Source organism: Mytilus edulis, unplaced genomic scaffold (genome assembly GCF_963676685.1).
Source record: "Mytilus edulis unplaced genomic scaffold, xbMytEdul2.2 SCAFFOLD_821, whole genome shotgun sequence".
NCBI classification, from domain to species: Eukaryota; Metazoa; Mollusca; class Bivalvia; order Mytilida; family Mytilidae; genus Mytilus; species Mytilus edulis.
This window is the reverse complement of record NW_027267976.1, coordinates 12,641-31,019: the sequence shown is the minus strand read 5'-3', so window position 1 is coordinate 31,019 and position 18,379 is coordinate 12,641. Positions and strand designations below refer to the sequence as shown.

The 18,379-nt window shown below is 30.7% G+C and overlaps 3 protein-coding genes across 4 annotated transcripts; all 3 read right to left on the bottom strand.

The window, feature by feature from the left end:
- Positions 1-110: 110 nt before the first annotated feature.
- LOC139506469 (uncharacterized) lies at positions 111-5,546 on the bottom strand (the record flags this gene model as incomplete). Its single annotated transcript, XM_071295464.1, has 5 exons — positions 5,275-5,546; positions 4,688-4,900; positions 3,856-3,876; positions 1,640-1,780; positions 111-299 (listed from the first exon to the last, which is right to left on the bottom strand). Coding segments are annotated over exons 1-5 (727 nt in total), but the record flags the coding sequence as incomplete, so codon positions are not given.
- Positions 5,489-11,569, bottom strand: LOC139506466 (sperm-associated antigen 17-like). The gene is made up of 7 exons (XM_071295463.1): positions 11,449-11,569; positions 9,372-9,556; positions 8,759-8,909; positions 8,238-8,261; positions 6,748-6,944; positions 6,073-6,209; positions 5,489-5,552 (listed from the first exon to the last, which is right to left on the bottom strand). The coding sequence occupies exons 1-7, from the start codon at positions 11,507-11,509 to the stop codon at positions 5,489-5,491; spliced, it is 819 nt and encodes a 272-aa protein (XP_071151564.1). The 5' UTR covers positions 11,510-11,569.
- LOC139506465 (sperm-associated antigen 17-like) lies at positions 11,504-18,336 on the bottom strand. 2 transcript variants are annotated; one of them, XM_071295461.1, is made up of 6 exons: positions 18,170-18,336; positions 16,179-16,319; positions 15,610-15,801; positions 13,454-13,489; positions 12,635-12,807; positions 11,504-11,639 (listed from the first exon to the last, which is right to left on the bottom strand). In XM_071295461.1, exons 1-5 carry the CDS (start codon positions 18,260-18,262, stop codon positions 12,652-12,654), a joined length of 618 nt encoding a protein of 205 aa, XP_071151562.1. In that variant the 5' UTR covers positions 18,263-18,336; the 3' UTR covers positions 11,504-11,639; positions 12,635-12,651. The 2 variants fall into 2 exon arrangements, with proteins under 2 accessions (XP_071151562.1, XP_071151563.1); XM_071295462.1 differs by lacking the exon at positions 13,454-13,489 and having other exon boundaries at positions 18,170-18,332.
- Between the last annotated feature and the right edge of the window lie 43 nt (positions 18,337-18,379).

Below are 18,379 nucleotides of genomic sequence, written 5' to 3'. Positions count from 1 at the left end.
CTTTTACAAATTGTGACTTGATTGAGAGTTGTCTCATTGGCATTCATACCACATCTTCCTATATCTATCTACAAATTCCTATTCCAACGTTATCAGGGTTGATCACTCACCTGAATTACTCCTGGACCTCCTCTTTTCTGGAGTACTGGACCTTGATGATGGTCTAAGAATTCCCTTCTTACTACTTGCTAGACTGCCACTATCAGATGACCCAGGACGTGATCTATCATTCTGTATGGCTACATCACTCTTTCTGTGGACCAATCCCATCTCCTCTAATGGTGTAGGGGAGGCGGCTCCTACAAAATTGTTCAAATTTAACTTACAAACTATTTCAACAATCAATCAATTCCTTTTTTTCTGTGTAAATATAAGTATATTCTTATGCAACATGTTGTCTTCTGAAAGATTAAATTATCTATGTGCTAAAGTTTTATTATTTCATGCTAATTCAATGCCTTTTGAAGGATCAATTCTTTGCAGATAGCTTATTCATATCTAATTGAACCATAAAGCAGTTTCATTAAACAACACTATATACATTCCTAAAATAGTTTTAAGTAAACCACCTCACTATTTTAAAAATACAGTTCTTTTAAAATAAAAATAAATCTTGGGCAAATATTTCTAAATTCAAGAATATAAAAATTTGTATATAACAACTGAAAATTTCCTCTTTAAACTGTTAATATCATTATGATCAATAACTAGTATAAAATTAGCTAAAAAACAGAGAAAAAAAAGACATTTATTGGTAAAAAATTATATTTCAAAAGGTATATGTGAACTGATATATTTATTTAAAGCATTTATAAACTAATTTATTGAAAGACTTTAAATCAAAACAGAAGCCTTAAAAATCTACACTGGACTATACAGGGTGACTTTGGGAGCCTAAATACAAATGGATCAGGCTAAATAATATCTCTACTAGAACTATAATAAATTTGGTTCAAATAGGAATAACTAATTGTCCTTTTTTAACAAGATATCAATCTGACATTAGTATAAAGTCAAACTGGTTGTTGTCAGTTTCTGCTTCAATCTCTTATCAAAAATGTAAAGAAAATGATGAAAAATTATTAAAACAAAGAAAAAAGTAAAATAACAAAAATATCAAACTCTGACTGAGGAAAAACTCAAAACGTAAAGTTCGGATCATTGTTTGTCAAAATTATTTTCCTTTATGTTAGGAATATTGGAATCATAAAGAAGTTAATTTTGAAAAAAATATTATTATCATTGTCAGGAAATTGTACTAACTTATCATTTATGTAGCACTAATAGGATACAGTAAATTAGTACTTTTCTAGCATTTAGACTATTAATCAATTCATTTTTATATCGTTAAATCAAATATAGCATCTAGAAACCTATGCTAAAACAGAAAAACTGTAAAATATAATCTATCTAATGTCATTCATAACTATAAAAGCAGCAGTAAGAATGAATACAATCTGTTGATATAGAAACAGAATCTGCATTGTATGATATCGTCTTCTCATAATCCTGAAAATACTAAAAAATAGCAAAACACACGATACATTTTTGTACTACATGTATAAAATAAAAGCAAGAGACTACATGTAACATGCCAGTAGGGACTAATGTTACATTAAGCAAATCACGATGCATTTACGTTTAGGTTTCTTCTTTGACCTTGAAGGTCGTTTTTTGGTATCTGCATGCTGGTGAGGAGGTGGTGGTACTGGCGACACAATAGGTGTAACATCAGAAGACGTGCCAGATATGGAGTAATCAATTAAATCAGAATCTATTCCTGTGTAAAAAAATATCAATAATAATCAGTAATCTACAATATTCTTCACTTCTGCAATGGTAACCCAATCATCAAGTAATGTAATCTGTACAACACTGGATTATTAGAACTGCATTAAATGTGCAGATTGCACAGAAAACTACCTCTAGTCTTTAAAAAAGGTACATAAACCGAAAAACACACCTTTACAGGTTGATACATAAAGAAAATTCCCTTATTTGAGGAACTTTATATGAGCTTAATAACCTGTGTGAATATCATTCTATGAATAAGCTATCTTTCCCCTTTCTCCTACTGTTCCATTTCAGTAAGAGTTATCAGTTTTGGTTCAAATTCATAAAATCTGTGACTTGGGTTTTAAATCTTAAAATCTTGAAAGCTTTGTCTTTTGCTCATAAGCATCGAGCTTTCTGAAAATGTCATCTGATAAAATAACTGATCCATGTCTTTGACATATAACTGAAGCAATAAATTAAAATAAAAAAAAATCAAATTTGTCTATATTATTATTGCAGGTAAAAAAAATATCTAATGTGAATTCAACAAACACAAACCAATTTATGGATCATATAAATCTGCTAATTGTTTAAATGAATAATTAAAAAAAAAAATTAAAGAATTCTAATTTAAAAAGAAGTCTAACATGTGAAAAAAAATTTAAAATAAAATAAAAGCTTACAAAATTATATAAATGTAAGCCAATGTAATAAGAAAAAAGCTTGGTGTGCACAGGAAAAGGTAGAGAGTTAGAAAGACCACTGTAATAAATTATAAATATATGTATCATGCATTTGATTGAAGGATCTATTTCATGGTACAATGTATTATTATTGGTTTGATTTTGATGCTTTTTAAATAGATTGTCAAAAATATAATTTGAAAATTAAGTTGTTAATTCCCAACTTATTAAATATCAGTTTTGCTGGTAACATTTTATTAACAAAACAATGTTATTTTTTTTTTCACTTGTACAAAACTACCAAAAGATCATCTTGGTATTTAACTAAATAAAATTAATAATCTTGTTTCTGAAAAAAAAAACAACATTGTATTTTCTTCAATATTGAAAACTGATATTTTTGATAAAGAAATGTGAAGAGAAATTGCAAAAAGTGCCTTTAAAAATGTGTATATAGTTATTTTCTAATAATCTTAAAAAAAGCCATGAAAATGGTCCAATGAGATATGTTATTTTGTGAAAAGCATGACAGTTCCAACTAAAACCATGAAGTCTTGATAGTTTTATTAATGTTACGTCCAAATATTTCTGTCCACTTGGTTAGATATCATTTATCCTTAAAAAATTAGGTTAATTTTATTCTATTATAAATCAATTTAAACTACTTCTATATGAAATCAAACATTTATAAAAATCTCAATGACTTGTATCTATTTACAAATGACTGGATTCAAGGTCAACCAAAAATGGGGACTACAATTGTTGTAGGTCTTTAGTTTGACAGAAAAAGAAAAAAAAATTGGATTCATTGGCAAATTTATCATATTTTTGTTTTTTTTACTAGTACTTGTAGTAAAAGAATTTAAAAAGATGTCTCGACAGTAGTATGTCTACTTAAAATTTAAAATAGATAACCATTTTATATCTAAAAATTACAATGTAAAAATCTTAAATAAATTTATGGTTGCCGACAATCATTTCTTCAAAAATCTGGTCAAAGTCAACAAAATTTTAATCAGTATATATACATTTCTTATTCCTGTTTTGTATGTATTTTCATCAATTGTCTTATAAGTTTGAAACATATTGTCAAAAAATTATTGTATGATTACCATGTAAAAATTATTGTTATCATACCATTTTCTTAACATTTCAATTTTTTTTTAAGCCAACTTAAATTACAGTATTTATTTTTTATAGATGAAAACTAAATCTTTTGAAAGTTTTTAAAAAGGGTAACCTTACATTTAATGTTTTATAATACAGTACATGTTTCTGTTATTTAATCACGAAAACAAATCTATAAAAGTAGTTACAATGGCAAGAATGGTAGGAGTAATTTTAGTTGACTGTCTATGATAGAAATTATGCTAGTACAATACGGTGAATGACTTACTCGGTACAGGATCAATTCGCACTGTACAAACAAAGCAACAATTAAAACACTCGTGTGATATGCATTTAACCATTAAAACACTCTAGTGATACCATTACCAGTTAGCAAACAGGGAACCGTGAGTCGTAAGAGAATTGCTAGAACAAATATACTGAAATTGTGCTTAAAACTCAAATATCAAAACACAATACTTTATTTTTAATGTATACATAGTGTGTGCTTTACACATTCAAATGTGTACAACATTTATTGCAAACACATTAAATAAAGCAAAAATTAAAACTGTAATCCATATTTAACAACACAGCAACCATTTATACATGATATATTTGTAAGTCTATTTCATTGACCATGGGTTATTAATCTTGTTATAGTAGTGATATCCAATAATACAAGTTTGCATGCAATTATGTTTTTTTTTCATGCTCAAGTTGTAAAATTTCATCCATCATTCATTGCCTATTGTAAAATTATCTAATATCAAACTAACAAAGAAACAAATGATTTATAGGAATACATTTCCCATGCAATATTTCAATATTGCTAAAAACTAAAATGATCAATACTTTTATTCATAAATCCTAAACATTTTGGACACCAATCAAACAAAGTTGCTTAGTTCTATATATACTACTATGTTGATGGCAATTTCTGTACATTCAAAAAAAGTTTTACCAGTGACAGATATTTGACCATCATCATGTTAATCTTTTTTTTATAGATTTACATGAAATGAGCTTTACCGTAAGCTGAAATGAAACCCCACACAAAGTATTAATAGTGGAACAAAACTTCAACCAAATCACACCATTGAAATAGAAGCCTTAATTACCTGATCGCTCCTCGGATGGTGTTGACATGGGATCTCTCAATGCAGACTTTAAGTGATGTGGGATCATTCCTTTAAAGAAAGGATAAGGGTCATCCCATGGGATCACAGTGTGCACCACTCCTTCACCTTCTTTTGTCATAATGAATCCATTAGGATCGGTAGTTGACCAATCCATACACTCAAAGACAAACTGTTTGAAAGCTCTATCAATTTCTGAAAAGAAGAGTACATAACATGTTCTTTTCATCATTCTATAAAATGTGATTTTGCTAGTTTTATGCTTTATAGATTGTGCATCAAACCCAAATTTCTGAATATGAATACACATGTATTTCTGCAATTTTAAAGAATAATTGCTACAGAATCCCTGAACAAGTGATACATGTGATTTTCAATTTCTGTCAAAAAAACTAATTATGAGTTCTCTAAGTGAAAAAAGTTCGTTTTAAGAATTCCAATGGGTACCAAGACTGTGTAGGTTATAGGCAAATACTGAATATACATGACTTTTCTATGGTAATGATTATAATAAGTCAGATAACCATTACCACTTCAATTTCTTGATGTGTTAGACATGAGCTTGTTACCTGACTGGGACAGTCCACCTGTGGCACAGAAGTGTACCAATTCCTGCAGTCTAGCAGCTCTTTCTTTAGCCACTTCAGATGTAGGACGTGGTAAGTCCAGCATAGCTGAGAATGGAAGACGTTCTAACATCTCTTTCTCGACTTGTTCTGGGTTTAAAGCCATATATTGTTTTTAAATTTTGACAATTTTGTGATATTTTGTCATTAGCATTCATCAAAAGTGGTCCTGATGGCTTCTCTGGTGGTCGGTCAGGGAGATCAAAAACATCAGATAGAATCTGAAATAGAAAGGAAAAGGTGAACATTAAGATACTCTCTATAAATTTATATTTCTCAGGTTTAAAAAAAAATACTCTTATGTTTTAAGGACATGATCTACCTCACTATCTTAGACATGGTTTTAATATGAAAAATTTATTAAAAAAAAACGCTGAAGAAAACAATATCATGTTTTTTTTTGTTAAGCTAAATAGACCAATATCTATCTTTCTATTTATTTCAAAATTTAGAATCTAAATTAGAAAGGAAAAAAGTGAACATTCAGATACTCTCTGTATATTTGAATTTTTATAGGTTGAAAAAACGATTACATAATACACAGTATAATAAGAAATCATCTCCCTCATTATTTAAGACAAGGTTTCAAAGAATCTATTATGCAAAAATAAAAAATAAAAATCTGAAGTAAATGGTATTTTTATTTCTGCAAATAGTTCAATATCTCTTCCCATTTACTTAAACAGATATTATGTTATTCCTTTAGAGTAAGTTTTTCAGAGTTAAGGGGAGACAACTCACATTATGTTCTCCTCAGTAAGGGCAAGTTTGAATGCCATTCCACTGATATATTTGGCAAGTTCTGAGTTGAGTCCATCTTTACGTCTTGGTGGCACTTGTTCACTAGGAGGCTCTTTACTTTCTTCTGTCGCCACAATCTTAATTTCAGAAAAGAACATGTGTTATTACATAAGAATATAAACAAAAAAGTTTTAACATGCATATTACTAATTCTGATGTTTTTAAAAGATCTTGAAAACAACTTTGTCCACTTCTTGAATGTCTAAGTACAAACTTTGAATTTTCAAAAAGGCATCTAATTTAGCATGCCAGACATACTTCTTTTTTAATGAATGAAACATTTAGCATGCAAAATCAATTAAAGAGTTTAAGAGGATCGTACACCAATTTTTAATGGTAAAAACTATACAACTGATGTACACCACACAGATCTTTTGTTTCATGTTTATAGCTGTGTATGCTAGGCTAATTTTTTTCATTTTTATAAAACAGTGATGCTCAGAAATTCATAAAATTGTACCATATTAAACTAAGGCCATCTGATAGTGCTGAAGTTAAGAAATCTCAAAGTTTCGATTGATTAAAAAGTTTCATTGACAGTAAATTAACCATAAAAATACTAAATGAATTATGACTTTAAGGACATTTGTCCAAAAGGAAAACAACATTTGTTACCTGTTCTAGCATGCTATGCATGACTAAAGGTACACTGACAGATTCCTGTGGTACACAGTTCATCAGATCGTTGTAATATCTCATATCAGTTTGTGTGACAAAATCTTGGTCAGGAACAACTGATGTTGCAGGAGGTGGGGCACCTTTGTCTTTGTCAGCAGCTGGTGTTGGAGCACCAGAAACTGGTTTCCCATCATCTGAAGAAATAATATCATCACATGAATCTTTACTAGTTTACAATAAAGTCAGAAATATTTTGCATGTATCTATTACTGCAGACTTTGAACATTTACTGGAATTAAACTGATAATCTTAACTGGAATTACGACGATCCTAATATGGCGACGGTAGAAATAGGTAAAAATCTTTTCAGTCATTTTTCTCATATGTAGCCTGTTGTTGTCACAAGTTACTCAGCTGCAAGGTTTTTCTATACCATTACATCATATTTGAAACGGTGCATTAAAATTGTCTAATCGCCTAGAATGTCGTCGAAAAACTTCAGATAATTTTGAAATGGGCACACACAAACTATGTTAAAATACAGAAAACTTCAACAAGGAATGATACAAAATATGGGAATGAGAGCAACTTTTAAAGTTATAAAAAATGTCATTATGATCTCTAAATGTTTAGAATAAAAAAGAAATAGTGTTGGTATTTTATCTAAATACGCACTTGGAAACAAAAGTCACACCCTTTGAATGTGTAAACAGTTGTATAGCCGATAAATACTATAAAATGCTTAGCTACTTCATGACCATCACTAACGTTGCGATATATCTCAGAAAATAACTATAAATTTTAACAACATCAATTTAATGATAATATTCATAGTAGAGAAAGGTTGGGATGCTTTGTGTGTTATGAAGTTAAGCACATGTTTAACATGGGAGTTCATTGGCAAACATGGATGCGTGTTCCTGTATAGTCCAAAAATCAAGAAATCAAATTGTGTGGCCTTAAATTTTCTTACAAAATATATTTATTCAAAGAATGACTGCAACTTTAAGAAATTATAGTGCATATTCCGCTATATCAGAGATAAACTAATTCAAGAAATTATAAATACTTGTTATATGAAAAGAATGCTGCATACATATGCATGAAAGTTTTGGTGAGAAAAAATATTAAATGTAAAAAGGAACTTTTTTGTACTTGCATAATTACCATATACTTAGTATTTTTCTATCTAATAAAAACAAAAAATTAGCCTTCCTAATTGTCATGCATTTTCCTGAAGCACAATATGTTTGTTTGATAATCTATTAAAGTCTTTGTAATTAAACCAGTTTCGACTGTGTTGATCTACATATAATGCTACTGAGGTAATTTATCAATACACATATAAATAATATATATTTGTGGGTTTTTTTGTCATTCAAATGCTTCACAAGACTATACACGCCATGTAGTTAAGGCTAATAAAAACAATAAGCACAAGTAACAAACAATAAACAATAAACTGGTAACTATTCTAGATCCTTTACCATCCACACTGTTTAAAGAAATTCCTATAATACATAGGTATTTAATCAAAACATTTGAATTTAATTTTTAAAATCATATATATTCGTGTAAAATAGAACAAAAGTGAATCCACTGGAAAAAACATTAACAGTTATTTTAACAGGGATACATTTGACTCCAAAATTAAGCTTTATGTATTTCTATTGAAAATATGGAAAAGGGCAACATTAACAACAATACAAATATCAACTGTTTAATATGATAATGCAGTTAAGATACTGATGGAATATTTTGTTAATTTTGTGCAGAAATTTAGTATAAACATTCAGTTAATAGCTAAAGTCTTATAGGATTGTAAATATATGCTTTGTATTATCACCTAGCACTAACACGACTTGACTGTGGATTTCTTCAGTAGTTTGTTCAAATTTATGACCAGTTGAACAGTTCGGTTTTATAAAACAAATTGCAATTTGATCAGATGTTTGAATAAGTTGCAATAGATGGAGAGCAACACTAACAGTCAAGTCAAAGTAATTACCTGCACCAGGTGAAGGAGGTGATGGCTGTCCGAATATTGGAACATGAATCAATTTCAGATTCTGTAAATAATTTTTGTACTGCCTCCTAGAATCAATCAAGTCATAAATCATACAGGCAATATCTTCAAACACAGCTGATCCAAATAAAGCCTAAAAATAGAATCAATCAAGCCATAAATCATACAGGCAATATCTTCAAACACACCTGATCCAAATAAAGCCTAAAAATAGAATCAATCAAGTCATAAATCTACAGACAATATAGGAATTCATGAAATAAAAGTGAGTACAAAAGGCAACACCAATCATTAACAAAGTATATCATACAGCAACATTGTTACATGCCAGCGATAGAAAAGTGAAAATGAATTATATAGAGCAATCTAAAAGTAACTGTGATTCCTTGATGTAGTAAAATTCTCATGAGTATAAAACCATATTAATGTTCTCTGATGGTATCACAGTATTTAAGATATTGATTTTTTAAAACTTTTGTATGTTTCTATCAGTGTACTTCTGTTCTATTATCGTATATTTGTTGGCAAATGTGCCAAGTTTTTTAAATCTCTATTGTTAAACTTCACATAAACTAGCGGTAATCAGTATACATACCTTTTGTTCTGGATCTTCCAAGTTTTCTGGGATGATCAGAGACTTCACTTCATATTCCATTCTTGAAATATCATGAAGTTTGGAATCATCTGGAGGTTTCTGTAAAAGTAGTATAACATCTTTCCAGAAAGTTTTCAATTCCTTCTTAAATTTCTTCTTCTGTTTTCTTTCCTCTTCTTCAAGAGCTACAGTTGAAAAAAATAAAAGATATATAAATTTCAGTGCCTGATAAAATGATATGAAAATTGGCAGTGGTTGATAATTGAAGTATGTCAGATTGGATAACAGGTCTTCATATATTTATTTGAGGTGGGTTTTCTGTACTTTTTATTCTTTTTTTTTGCCTATTCATCTTTATTCTGTTTTCTAGCCCATTATTATCTATTCTATAAACCCAATCCAGACTCTAAGGTATGGTGTGTATTACTTTTGATGTCATTGAAAAATAAAAATAACAATTAAGAGAAATAACTATAGCACTAAAAAAGAGTATACATAATATAGTTGTGTATTTTAGTTCATACATAACATAAGTTTCATGTTTCCTCTTTATTAGTATATAAAAAAAACTCAACCGGAGATCAAATGATATAGAAGATTACAACTAAAGGTTACCATAGGGCCTTCAACAATGAGCAAAAATTCAAAAAGAAAAAAACTAACAGCATCATTTATGTACAAAATGTTAAACAAAAAATAAATATATGCTATACGACAACAAATGGCAATTACTAAATTAGTTTGTTCATCCCTATGGATTTCAAAATAATCAATGTAAACATTTTATTTTTCATAAGGCCCTAAAAAATAAAAACTTAAATAATATTTCCAATCTACCAACCTACCAACTAAATTAAGGAAATTTTAGTTAGCACAGTTAAAGTCTAGACCATTTCCCTATATTGTATTTAAAAAATATAATAAGAAATAAAATCACTTCATCCTTATTTTTTTTTAAACCAAGACAGAAATAGATATACATATTTTGGCCTTTATTTTTTTTCTCAACAGAACAGTTTTTGTAATTTCTTTTAAATGTTGTGATTAACTTGTTTTTCATAATGTGCATTGATAAAACATGTTCCCTGTGCATAACTTGTCACCATATTTAAAACAATTGTACATAATGTACTTAAATAAAACCTTTAACAATATTTGAACAAATGCACATCAAACATCTCCAATATCTAGCTATGACTAAACCAAAATAGTTATAGAAATAAGATCAGTTTTTCATGTTTAAATTTTCGTTAAAATGGGTTTTATTTCCTCTTCATATACATAATTCAATCAGATTACTAATATCAAGGAATTTTAGGTAAACAAAAGACAACAAAAGGTATGAATAAATGATAGAGTACATTTGAGTTGGAACAGTTTCATGAAGATGAAATATTGATAGGAGAAAATAGATGATATAAACATGCTAGACAGTGGATGAACCATAATGGAATAATGAAATCTTCATAACCATGCCTGAAAAAAAAAACTGAACAAAAGTGTTGTCTCTACCTACCCAACAGTTGTCTGCTCCTCCCTCTTCCTGAAAAATGCATTCATGACTGCACAAAATGGTTGTGTACAAAAAATGAGATGAGTATGAAACCTTTAATAATGTTTACAACCAATTAATCAACTACATTCTTATAAAGAAGTTGATAGCTATAATTAAGGAAACTCTGACAAAAAAAACAATGCATTAATGTATTTAGATACTGGTGATGTCCTCAAAATGTATAGGCTGTGAAATGTGAAGAAACCTATATTTCCTTGCAATACTGGTCTACTCTGGTTGTCATTTAATGTTATCAAACAACATCCACCCTGAAGACACCCTATCATACTAGTAACACTTCAGGGGGTTGGTTCAATTGACAAAACTGCAAAATGAAAATGAAAAATTTAAATAAAAAGAGGATTGTTCTATAAAAGTCAATAAAAACTACTCAGCTGTTACTGATCTGAAAGAACCAAACCTCAAAATCAGATGGACAGTTAGCCTTGACAGTTAGGCTTGTCAGTTAAGTTGATTAAAACAAAATTTAAAAGATCTAAAGTTCACCATTGAACAACCTACCTAGTGTTTTTTTCATCTTTTTCAATAGCTGGTTCGTCATCTTTCTTTTCAAATCTTTCATAGTCCTGTGAACCTTATCCTGATGACAGAGTCTACATTGATACCAAGTTCTGCCATCTCTTTAAACAAGTGAGGGTTGTTGTATCCACATACCAGGATATAATGGTTGGCACCGTCATCAGGTTCATCATCTGCAAAAGAAACAGATTTATTATAAACAAAGTAGTGTATGTAAGTTTTCAATCTGTCTACATCTCCTTTATAACTTTAAGTTGTACAAAGGAGTATGTTCGATAAGGTCCTAAAATGGCCCCCTTTTTTAACGTAAATTTCAAATTCGGATTTATTGACCAATATCACGATAAATTATAGCTAATACATTGACTAGATAGGATATAAGCCATTTTGTTGAAAATTTTACGTTTCTGCGTTTCATTATGACGTCACAAATTTCCATAGATTATTTGACTGGAAACATAGAGCGCATACGTCGACAACAAAGATCTTTTAGAATAATGTTTGTGAAGACATTTCACATGTCTCATTTGAATATTAAGCTTGTCGACGCCTGCGCTCTATGTTTCCTGGTCCTTTATTTGGTTGAAATCCAGCTGATTTTGTCAAATTTCACCAAATCCCTTATGTTGACCTTTTTTGGGATGGAAAAATCAACGTGTTAGAATAAAATTTTGACAAAAACAGTTCTGTTCAACTTTCTCTCATGTCTTTACGGCAAACTTAAAACATTTATTGTCTTGTTACTATGAACTTTATAATTGGGGCCAAATATGGCCCTTACCGAACTTACTCCTTTTAGTCTGCATTTCAATTCTGCATTAATTTTGTTAAATGACATAATTATTGTTGCTCAGATTGAACCCTGATTTTAAAACAAAGTCTTTTATGAGCTTTATTATAGTAAAAGATGTGCAAAGTGACAAAATAATGTTCCTTTAAGATTTACAGCTTGTAAGTTGTGGAACCTGAAGCAGACCGTCCAGGACATACATGTGATCATAACTGTGCAATAATGTAGTCATTTCACATTTTATTACCTTATTAGTTACTTAGGAAATTAATATTTATACAGTTTTTATCAAATTGCAATAGCTGTGTTTTTCCTAAGGTATGTTTTAATGCTATCAAAAGTTATTTATTCCTGCAGCTTTGTAGTACAATGTATTACCAATATATTTCCCTGTATCATCCTCTTCTCCTCTTTTTTCTCAGTTTAGACCCTTCTTTAGCTGAAGGTGGTTCTGGGGTCTTTTTCCCTCCTTTTGCTCCTTTCCCTGCAGACTTTGGTTTATCTTTTCCTTTAGCTGACCCTTTCTTTTCTTTTCCTTTATCATTGGCAGCCTGGAGATTGGAATCAAATTATATGCCATTGAAACTATTGTCCTATTATTAGCAGCCTAAAAGTATCACAATTATTCTTTTGCTATAAAAATGTCTATTGGTAATATCTTTGTTTATGAGAAATGTCTTATAAGTAGTTCTATTAAGTAAGTGCATTTTGATTTAGGAACTATTGTAACAAGACAATGCAAATCCATAAAATGAAGATAAAACAAACATTAATTTGAATAAAACTTCTATTTCAAGATCATTTTAAGAAAAATCTAGAAATGTTTTTGATTTTTGAAGATCTGCATTTTAAAATTTGTGCTTTCCTGAGGTAAAATATACTCTACAAACAAGAAACACACACAAATTACTTCTACCAGTACCAGATGATTAAACTGACTTTTCATGTACACCATTTTTTTTTATTAAAGCTTGAAACCTAGTGCAATGCAGCTTGATAAATGCACCAACAAAAGTTGCATAACAACACCACTGAACAATGTATCCGTGGCTTTAGTGCAACCTGAACCATGCACCTATAATTATATTTTTTTATGTTTTGTTGATCAAAGTGAATGTTGATATATATGTTGTTTCAGAGTAGCTGTCTAAACAGATGTATAACCTTCACATCCCAAATTCATTTCAAACATCTTACATCTAGGTTTAACTCTTGCTTTCTCAGTATTTCTGCCTTTGTTAATAATAATAATAAAGTAAGTTAGTATTCCTACGCATTTGATACAATGAACTTGCTCCAGGCCCATGTTCAATATTAATTTATTATAAATTTTAATACGTTTAAAATAGTGCCTTGAATAGCTGGAGTTAAAGTTGAAACAAAAATCCCTGTCTCTCTGTTTTGTTGTGTCCAAGTTTGATTTACCTGAATGAACATTTATAACTTTACCACTTTCTCCTTGTAAGAGGGTGGGTAAAGGGGGGTTCTGAACACAGACATACGTGAAATAAAAATCGCTAACACGTCGCACGAAAAATAAAAATCGGAAAAAATGAAGCACGAGTAATAAAATCGTAAATATGAAGGAAAAAAGTACCAGAAGTTGTTACTCAGTCATTCTTAGAGATCATGTAGCCTTTATTAATGGCCTGATATGGAGACCTTGCGGCCAACTTTAAGCTTCCGTTACTTGCTTCTTATTTGAAAAAAAATATATTATTCTTAGTAATTTGGTGGACTTCATTGATACAATACATACTGCAAAAGTAGAATGGTAACAACATACATCAATTATTATTAGATTACACAAATTTCAGAAGGTGTTATAACACACTGACTTTTAATCAAATGCGGGACATGCACGAGAAATTTAGAGCACAGACACGAAACACGGAAAATAAATAAGGGGAAACACGAAGCACATAAATCGAGCCAGACACGAGAAAACAAGAAATAAAACGTCAAAACATGAAAATACTGGTAAATAAAAAGGCCGAAAACATTGCACGAAAATAGCCCTTTACCACCCTCTTGTAATAATGTGTAATTTAAAATATAACACTTTAGCTATAGAAGCCTCAGGCCTTTGGTAGTCTTGTATGATTTCTAATTTTAGTTTCTTGTATATTTCTGAGTTTAGTACTGTATGACGTCCATTATCACTGAAACTAGTATACATTTTTGTTTAGGGGTCCGGCTGTTGTCTCTTTGACACATTCCCCATTTTCATTCTCAATTTTATTAATGTCCATTACTATTGGTAATTCCTGTTACTGTCAATATCAATAATATCAGGTCCTCAAATACCTTGTAACCAAAAAGTGATAGGTTGTTCTACACAGTTACTATAAAAAATGTCTACATAGTTCTATGTCACACACAAAAAAATCAATAGATTTTCTACTGAGAATAGATTCACATAAAAGTTCAATTTCAAATATCAACTGACTACAAAAATTGTAAAAGTACTACTTAGGTCCATGCACTTTAAAAAACACAATCATTAACAGTAAGAAGTTAAAAAACCACAACCTCCAGAAATAAGAGAAACTAATTTTCTTTGGTACCTAAAAAATAATGTAATGTAAAATATAACTCAAGGGTCAATCCTACCATGACACAGATTCTAACGATCTCACCTTTTTCTTTGATTTAGGTCCATCTTCATCTATAAAATCCACCTGGAGGTGGAGCCATAAATGAAAGATGACAAGTTTCATATAGAATAAGCAAAGTTAATGTTTCACTTGAAACAGATACAGTGGCGGATGCAGGAATTTTCGAAAGGGGGGTGCTAGCCCAGGGCAAAGGGGGGGGTGCAAAACATATGTCCCGATTGTCCCGATTCAAATGCATTGATCGGCAAAATAAGGGGGGGTGCGTACCCCCGGAACCCCCCCTCTGGATCCGCCACTGAGATATTTCAACATGTATTTTAATTTTAAAAAAAATTTATGATAATCTTGACAAAGTTGACCAGTTGCAAGAAAATTGCATAACACGTGAATGAGAATGATGAAAATAAATATCTCTAAGTGTGAGAAAAAAAATATTCCAGCAAACACTATGCCCACAACTTGCCTTCAGTTAGATTAATAAATACAATGTAGCTTGGCATAATGTATGGATATTTGCCTATCATCTTAGATCATACATATCTTTCATGTTTTATAGTGTTTGAGGTATTACCTACATCATGTTAATATCATTTACTAGCTTCTGTTTTTAATCATATATATAACTGATTTTTTATCAGAATTTTATGTAGTATTTAGACAAATTTTGCTAAATTTCATATAAATTTGTCCAATTACTGCATTGTTTTGCATTAAAAACTTTCGTTGTCCTCTTACCTTCCTTTCTTGTTCACGCCTCTTAAGATCATTGCTTTTTATCCACAATAACTTAAACTTGAGGAGTTTGGCCAGTAGTGGTAATGGGATTTCTTCATTGTTATCAAGTATAGTCTTTATAGATTCTGTTACTTCATAATGCTGAGGTACTTCTTTTGGTTTCTTTCCTTTTGGATTGCCAAGTTCTCTAACCTAGGTAGGATAAAAATACAACTTTTAAATCAAATGTAACCAAACTATTTGCCATAACTTTTCTTTGTAATTAACAAAATCAGATGAAAGAAAATGATGTTGATTGAATTTACATGAGGCAAGACTGAAGTGTTTAAAATGTCTATCAGTTACTTTTTAACTTAGAAATCATTGCTATGTTTTATTATTGCACAAAATGCGACAGAGTTATAATGGCAATAATTTAAACTTGCATTTTGAAATTTTTTATATGAATTATGGAGGGTTTCTCTCAATATCGCAAAATTTAAAATCACATTTTAGTCTCAAATGACAAAAATCGCAATAATAAATGCACGCAATAATTTCTTAATTTACAGTATTTACAATATCTTTACCTCATTTTCCAATGTTTCTCTGGAGAGAACACTGAACAATTTCCTGGAACCAGCTGCTACTGTTTCTCCTAAAATTTTAATCAGGAATAATCCTCTACTTTTGTTTCCTACTACAAATGTTACATTTGGCTTCCAGTTATCCTAAAATGTAGTAGATGAGAAAATGGTTATCAAGGCATACTATAGAACTCCAAGTATAAATGCTTTAAGTAGCTCCAAAAAATCCAGGAAAGTAACTGATAAAATATTTCACTGAAGATTTGTTAGTTATTTTATCCAGTTAATGTGATGCACATTATATAAAAATAAGAAGATATGGACTTTGGTTTTGGTATGATTGCCAAAAACCAATTGTATTAGCTATTAAGCCCCAACTTAAAAAATATGAAACAATAGACAACTTTTGAGTTCCATGCATTTCCGTCAAAAACTGTGGTTTTAGTGAACATCATTCATGGGTTTTAGGGGCATCATCACTTCTTTTCAATAGACCCCTTCACAATACAACTTATCGCTATTTGTCTGCCATTACTGCACATCAAATAGTTTTCCCATAAAATGTTGACGCCATAATAGAAAATGTCTGATGCCACAATGGAAAAGTGATTGTTGTATGATGTCAAAAGTTCAAGCGGTACAGATTCACAGGTAAAGCGGGAATGGTGATAAGGTGTATTAGTTTGGTCATATTGAATAGGGGGCATATTTTCATAATGGAGGTAAAAATGTCTGAAAAATACAGGAACATCATTAAAACAGTGCAGATACTTGCAAACATGCATTTGATTTCCATACTATCATACTACATTTTGCATTTCTTCTTCTTCTTCCTGGTATGGTGCCAGAATGTGGAATTTGGAATATCCCGTCTTATATTTCTACCGCTTTTAAAAACATGATCATCTGCCCCCAATACAATATGTAAACCAGCTGTGTTAACTAACCGTGAAGTGGCCTAATAGAATGAACCAACAATTACTGACCTACAGACTCGACAAATTGACCTTTATCTGTCAGATTCAGGCGTTTGCCTTGGGACAGGCACATGAAGAATGTGGCGTGGTTAAACAATTTTGTGAGTATTCAGCCCTCCCCTAAGCTGGGGAATCTGGGTCCGTTCGCTGCCCATTCACGTTCGCACCCACTCATGTTCGCCCCCTTTCACTTTCGCACCCTACATGTTCGCACCCAAAGTCTGTTCGCACCCTACATGTTCGCGCCCAATTTCAACTTTGTAATCAAGTAGTATTCTTATAAATATTATTGTTTTCATTGTCTCAAAATAAAGTGATACAGCATTGTTTTGTGTTGAATAAATCTTAATCATGTTTTGGATAGTGTATTGTTAAAAAATTGTTTCATTGACTTGTTTCAAAATGAAGTGAGATTCTGACTACGTTTTTTTTTTTGAGTCTTGAATACATTTTATCATGTTTTGGTTATAATAGTGTATTGCTATATTTTATTGTTTCATTGTTTCAGATCAAATGGACCAAGCTATTAAAAACAATTATCTTTTGTGTTTTTCATTTATAATCTTCAATCTTTTACTCATACCAAGCTATAAATACATTCAGTATTTACACGAAAGCAATTAAAAACAACAATGATGATTTTCCAATTATTCAACTGGAATTTGAATTAAAATTGGGCGCGAACGTGTAGAGTGCGAACGGACCTTGGGTGCGAACGTGCGAGGTGCGAAGGTGTAGGGTGCGAAAGTATATTGGGCGCGAACGGACCTGATACCTATTAAGCTGGGACAGTGGTGGAAGTTAACACTGTGTCACTAACAGTACAACATAATCTTTTAAATGCATTATTTTTCATGTTTCATTGTCGGATAAGATTATGGATGAGCAATGTATGCAAAGATGACTGTGACTCTATGTTTCTCTATGTATATAATTTAAGCCCTTATATGTATATGTCAATTTAACGTTATAAACACTGATAAAGAAGCGACCTTTCGGTTTTAAATATAGATTAACCTCTTCAAAAACAGCTGCAAGTAATCCTGCTTCCCATTTAGCTGGACCTCCTTGACCTCCTCCACTTTTAACTCTCTTCCCAGCCTTAGACATTCTGTTTTATTTTAAAAATCAGAAAATAAAGATGCTTTCCGCCATATCTGTTTGGAGGTTGCTAAGAATCTGCTTTTGCGCAACTCATACTTCCGGTTACTTTTCTTTCCGTTCATT

Excerpts from the sequence above, each read along its gene's own strand:
- LOC139506465 (XM_071295461.1), bottom strand. The coding sequence starts at position 18,262 with ATGTCTAAGGCTGGGAAGAGAGTTAAAAGTGGAGGAGGTCAAGGAGGT. Across the intron at positions 13,490-15,609 it reads GGCGTGAACAAGAAAGGAAG|GCAGAAATACTGAGAAAGCA; the intron begins GTAAGAGGACAA and ends TTATTAACAAAG. Across the intron at positions 12,808-13,453 it reads AGCAAGAGTTAAACCTAGAT|GCTGCCAATGATAAAGGAAA; the intron begins GTAAGATGTTTG and ends TCCAATCTCCAG.
- LOC139506466 (XM_071295463.1), bottom strand. The coding sequence starts at position 11,509 with ATGAAAGATTTGAAAAGAAAGATGACGAACCAGCTATTGAAAAAGATG. Across the intron at positions 8,262-8,758 it reads ACCTCCTTCACCTGGTGCAG|GAATTTCTTTAAACAGTGTG; the intron begins GTAATTACTTTG and ends TATGTATTATAG. Across the intron at positions 5,553-6,072 it reads CTTACTGAGGAGAACATAAT|ATTCTATCTGATGTTTTTGA; the intron begins GTGAGTTGTCTC and ends TTTCTATTTCAG.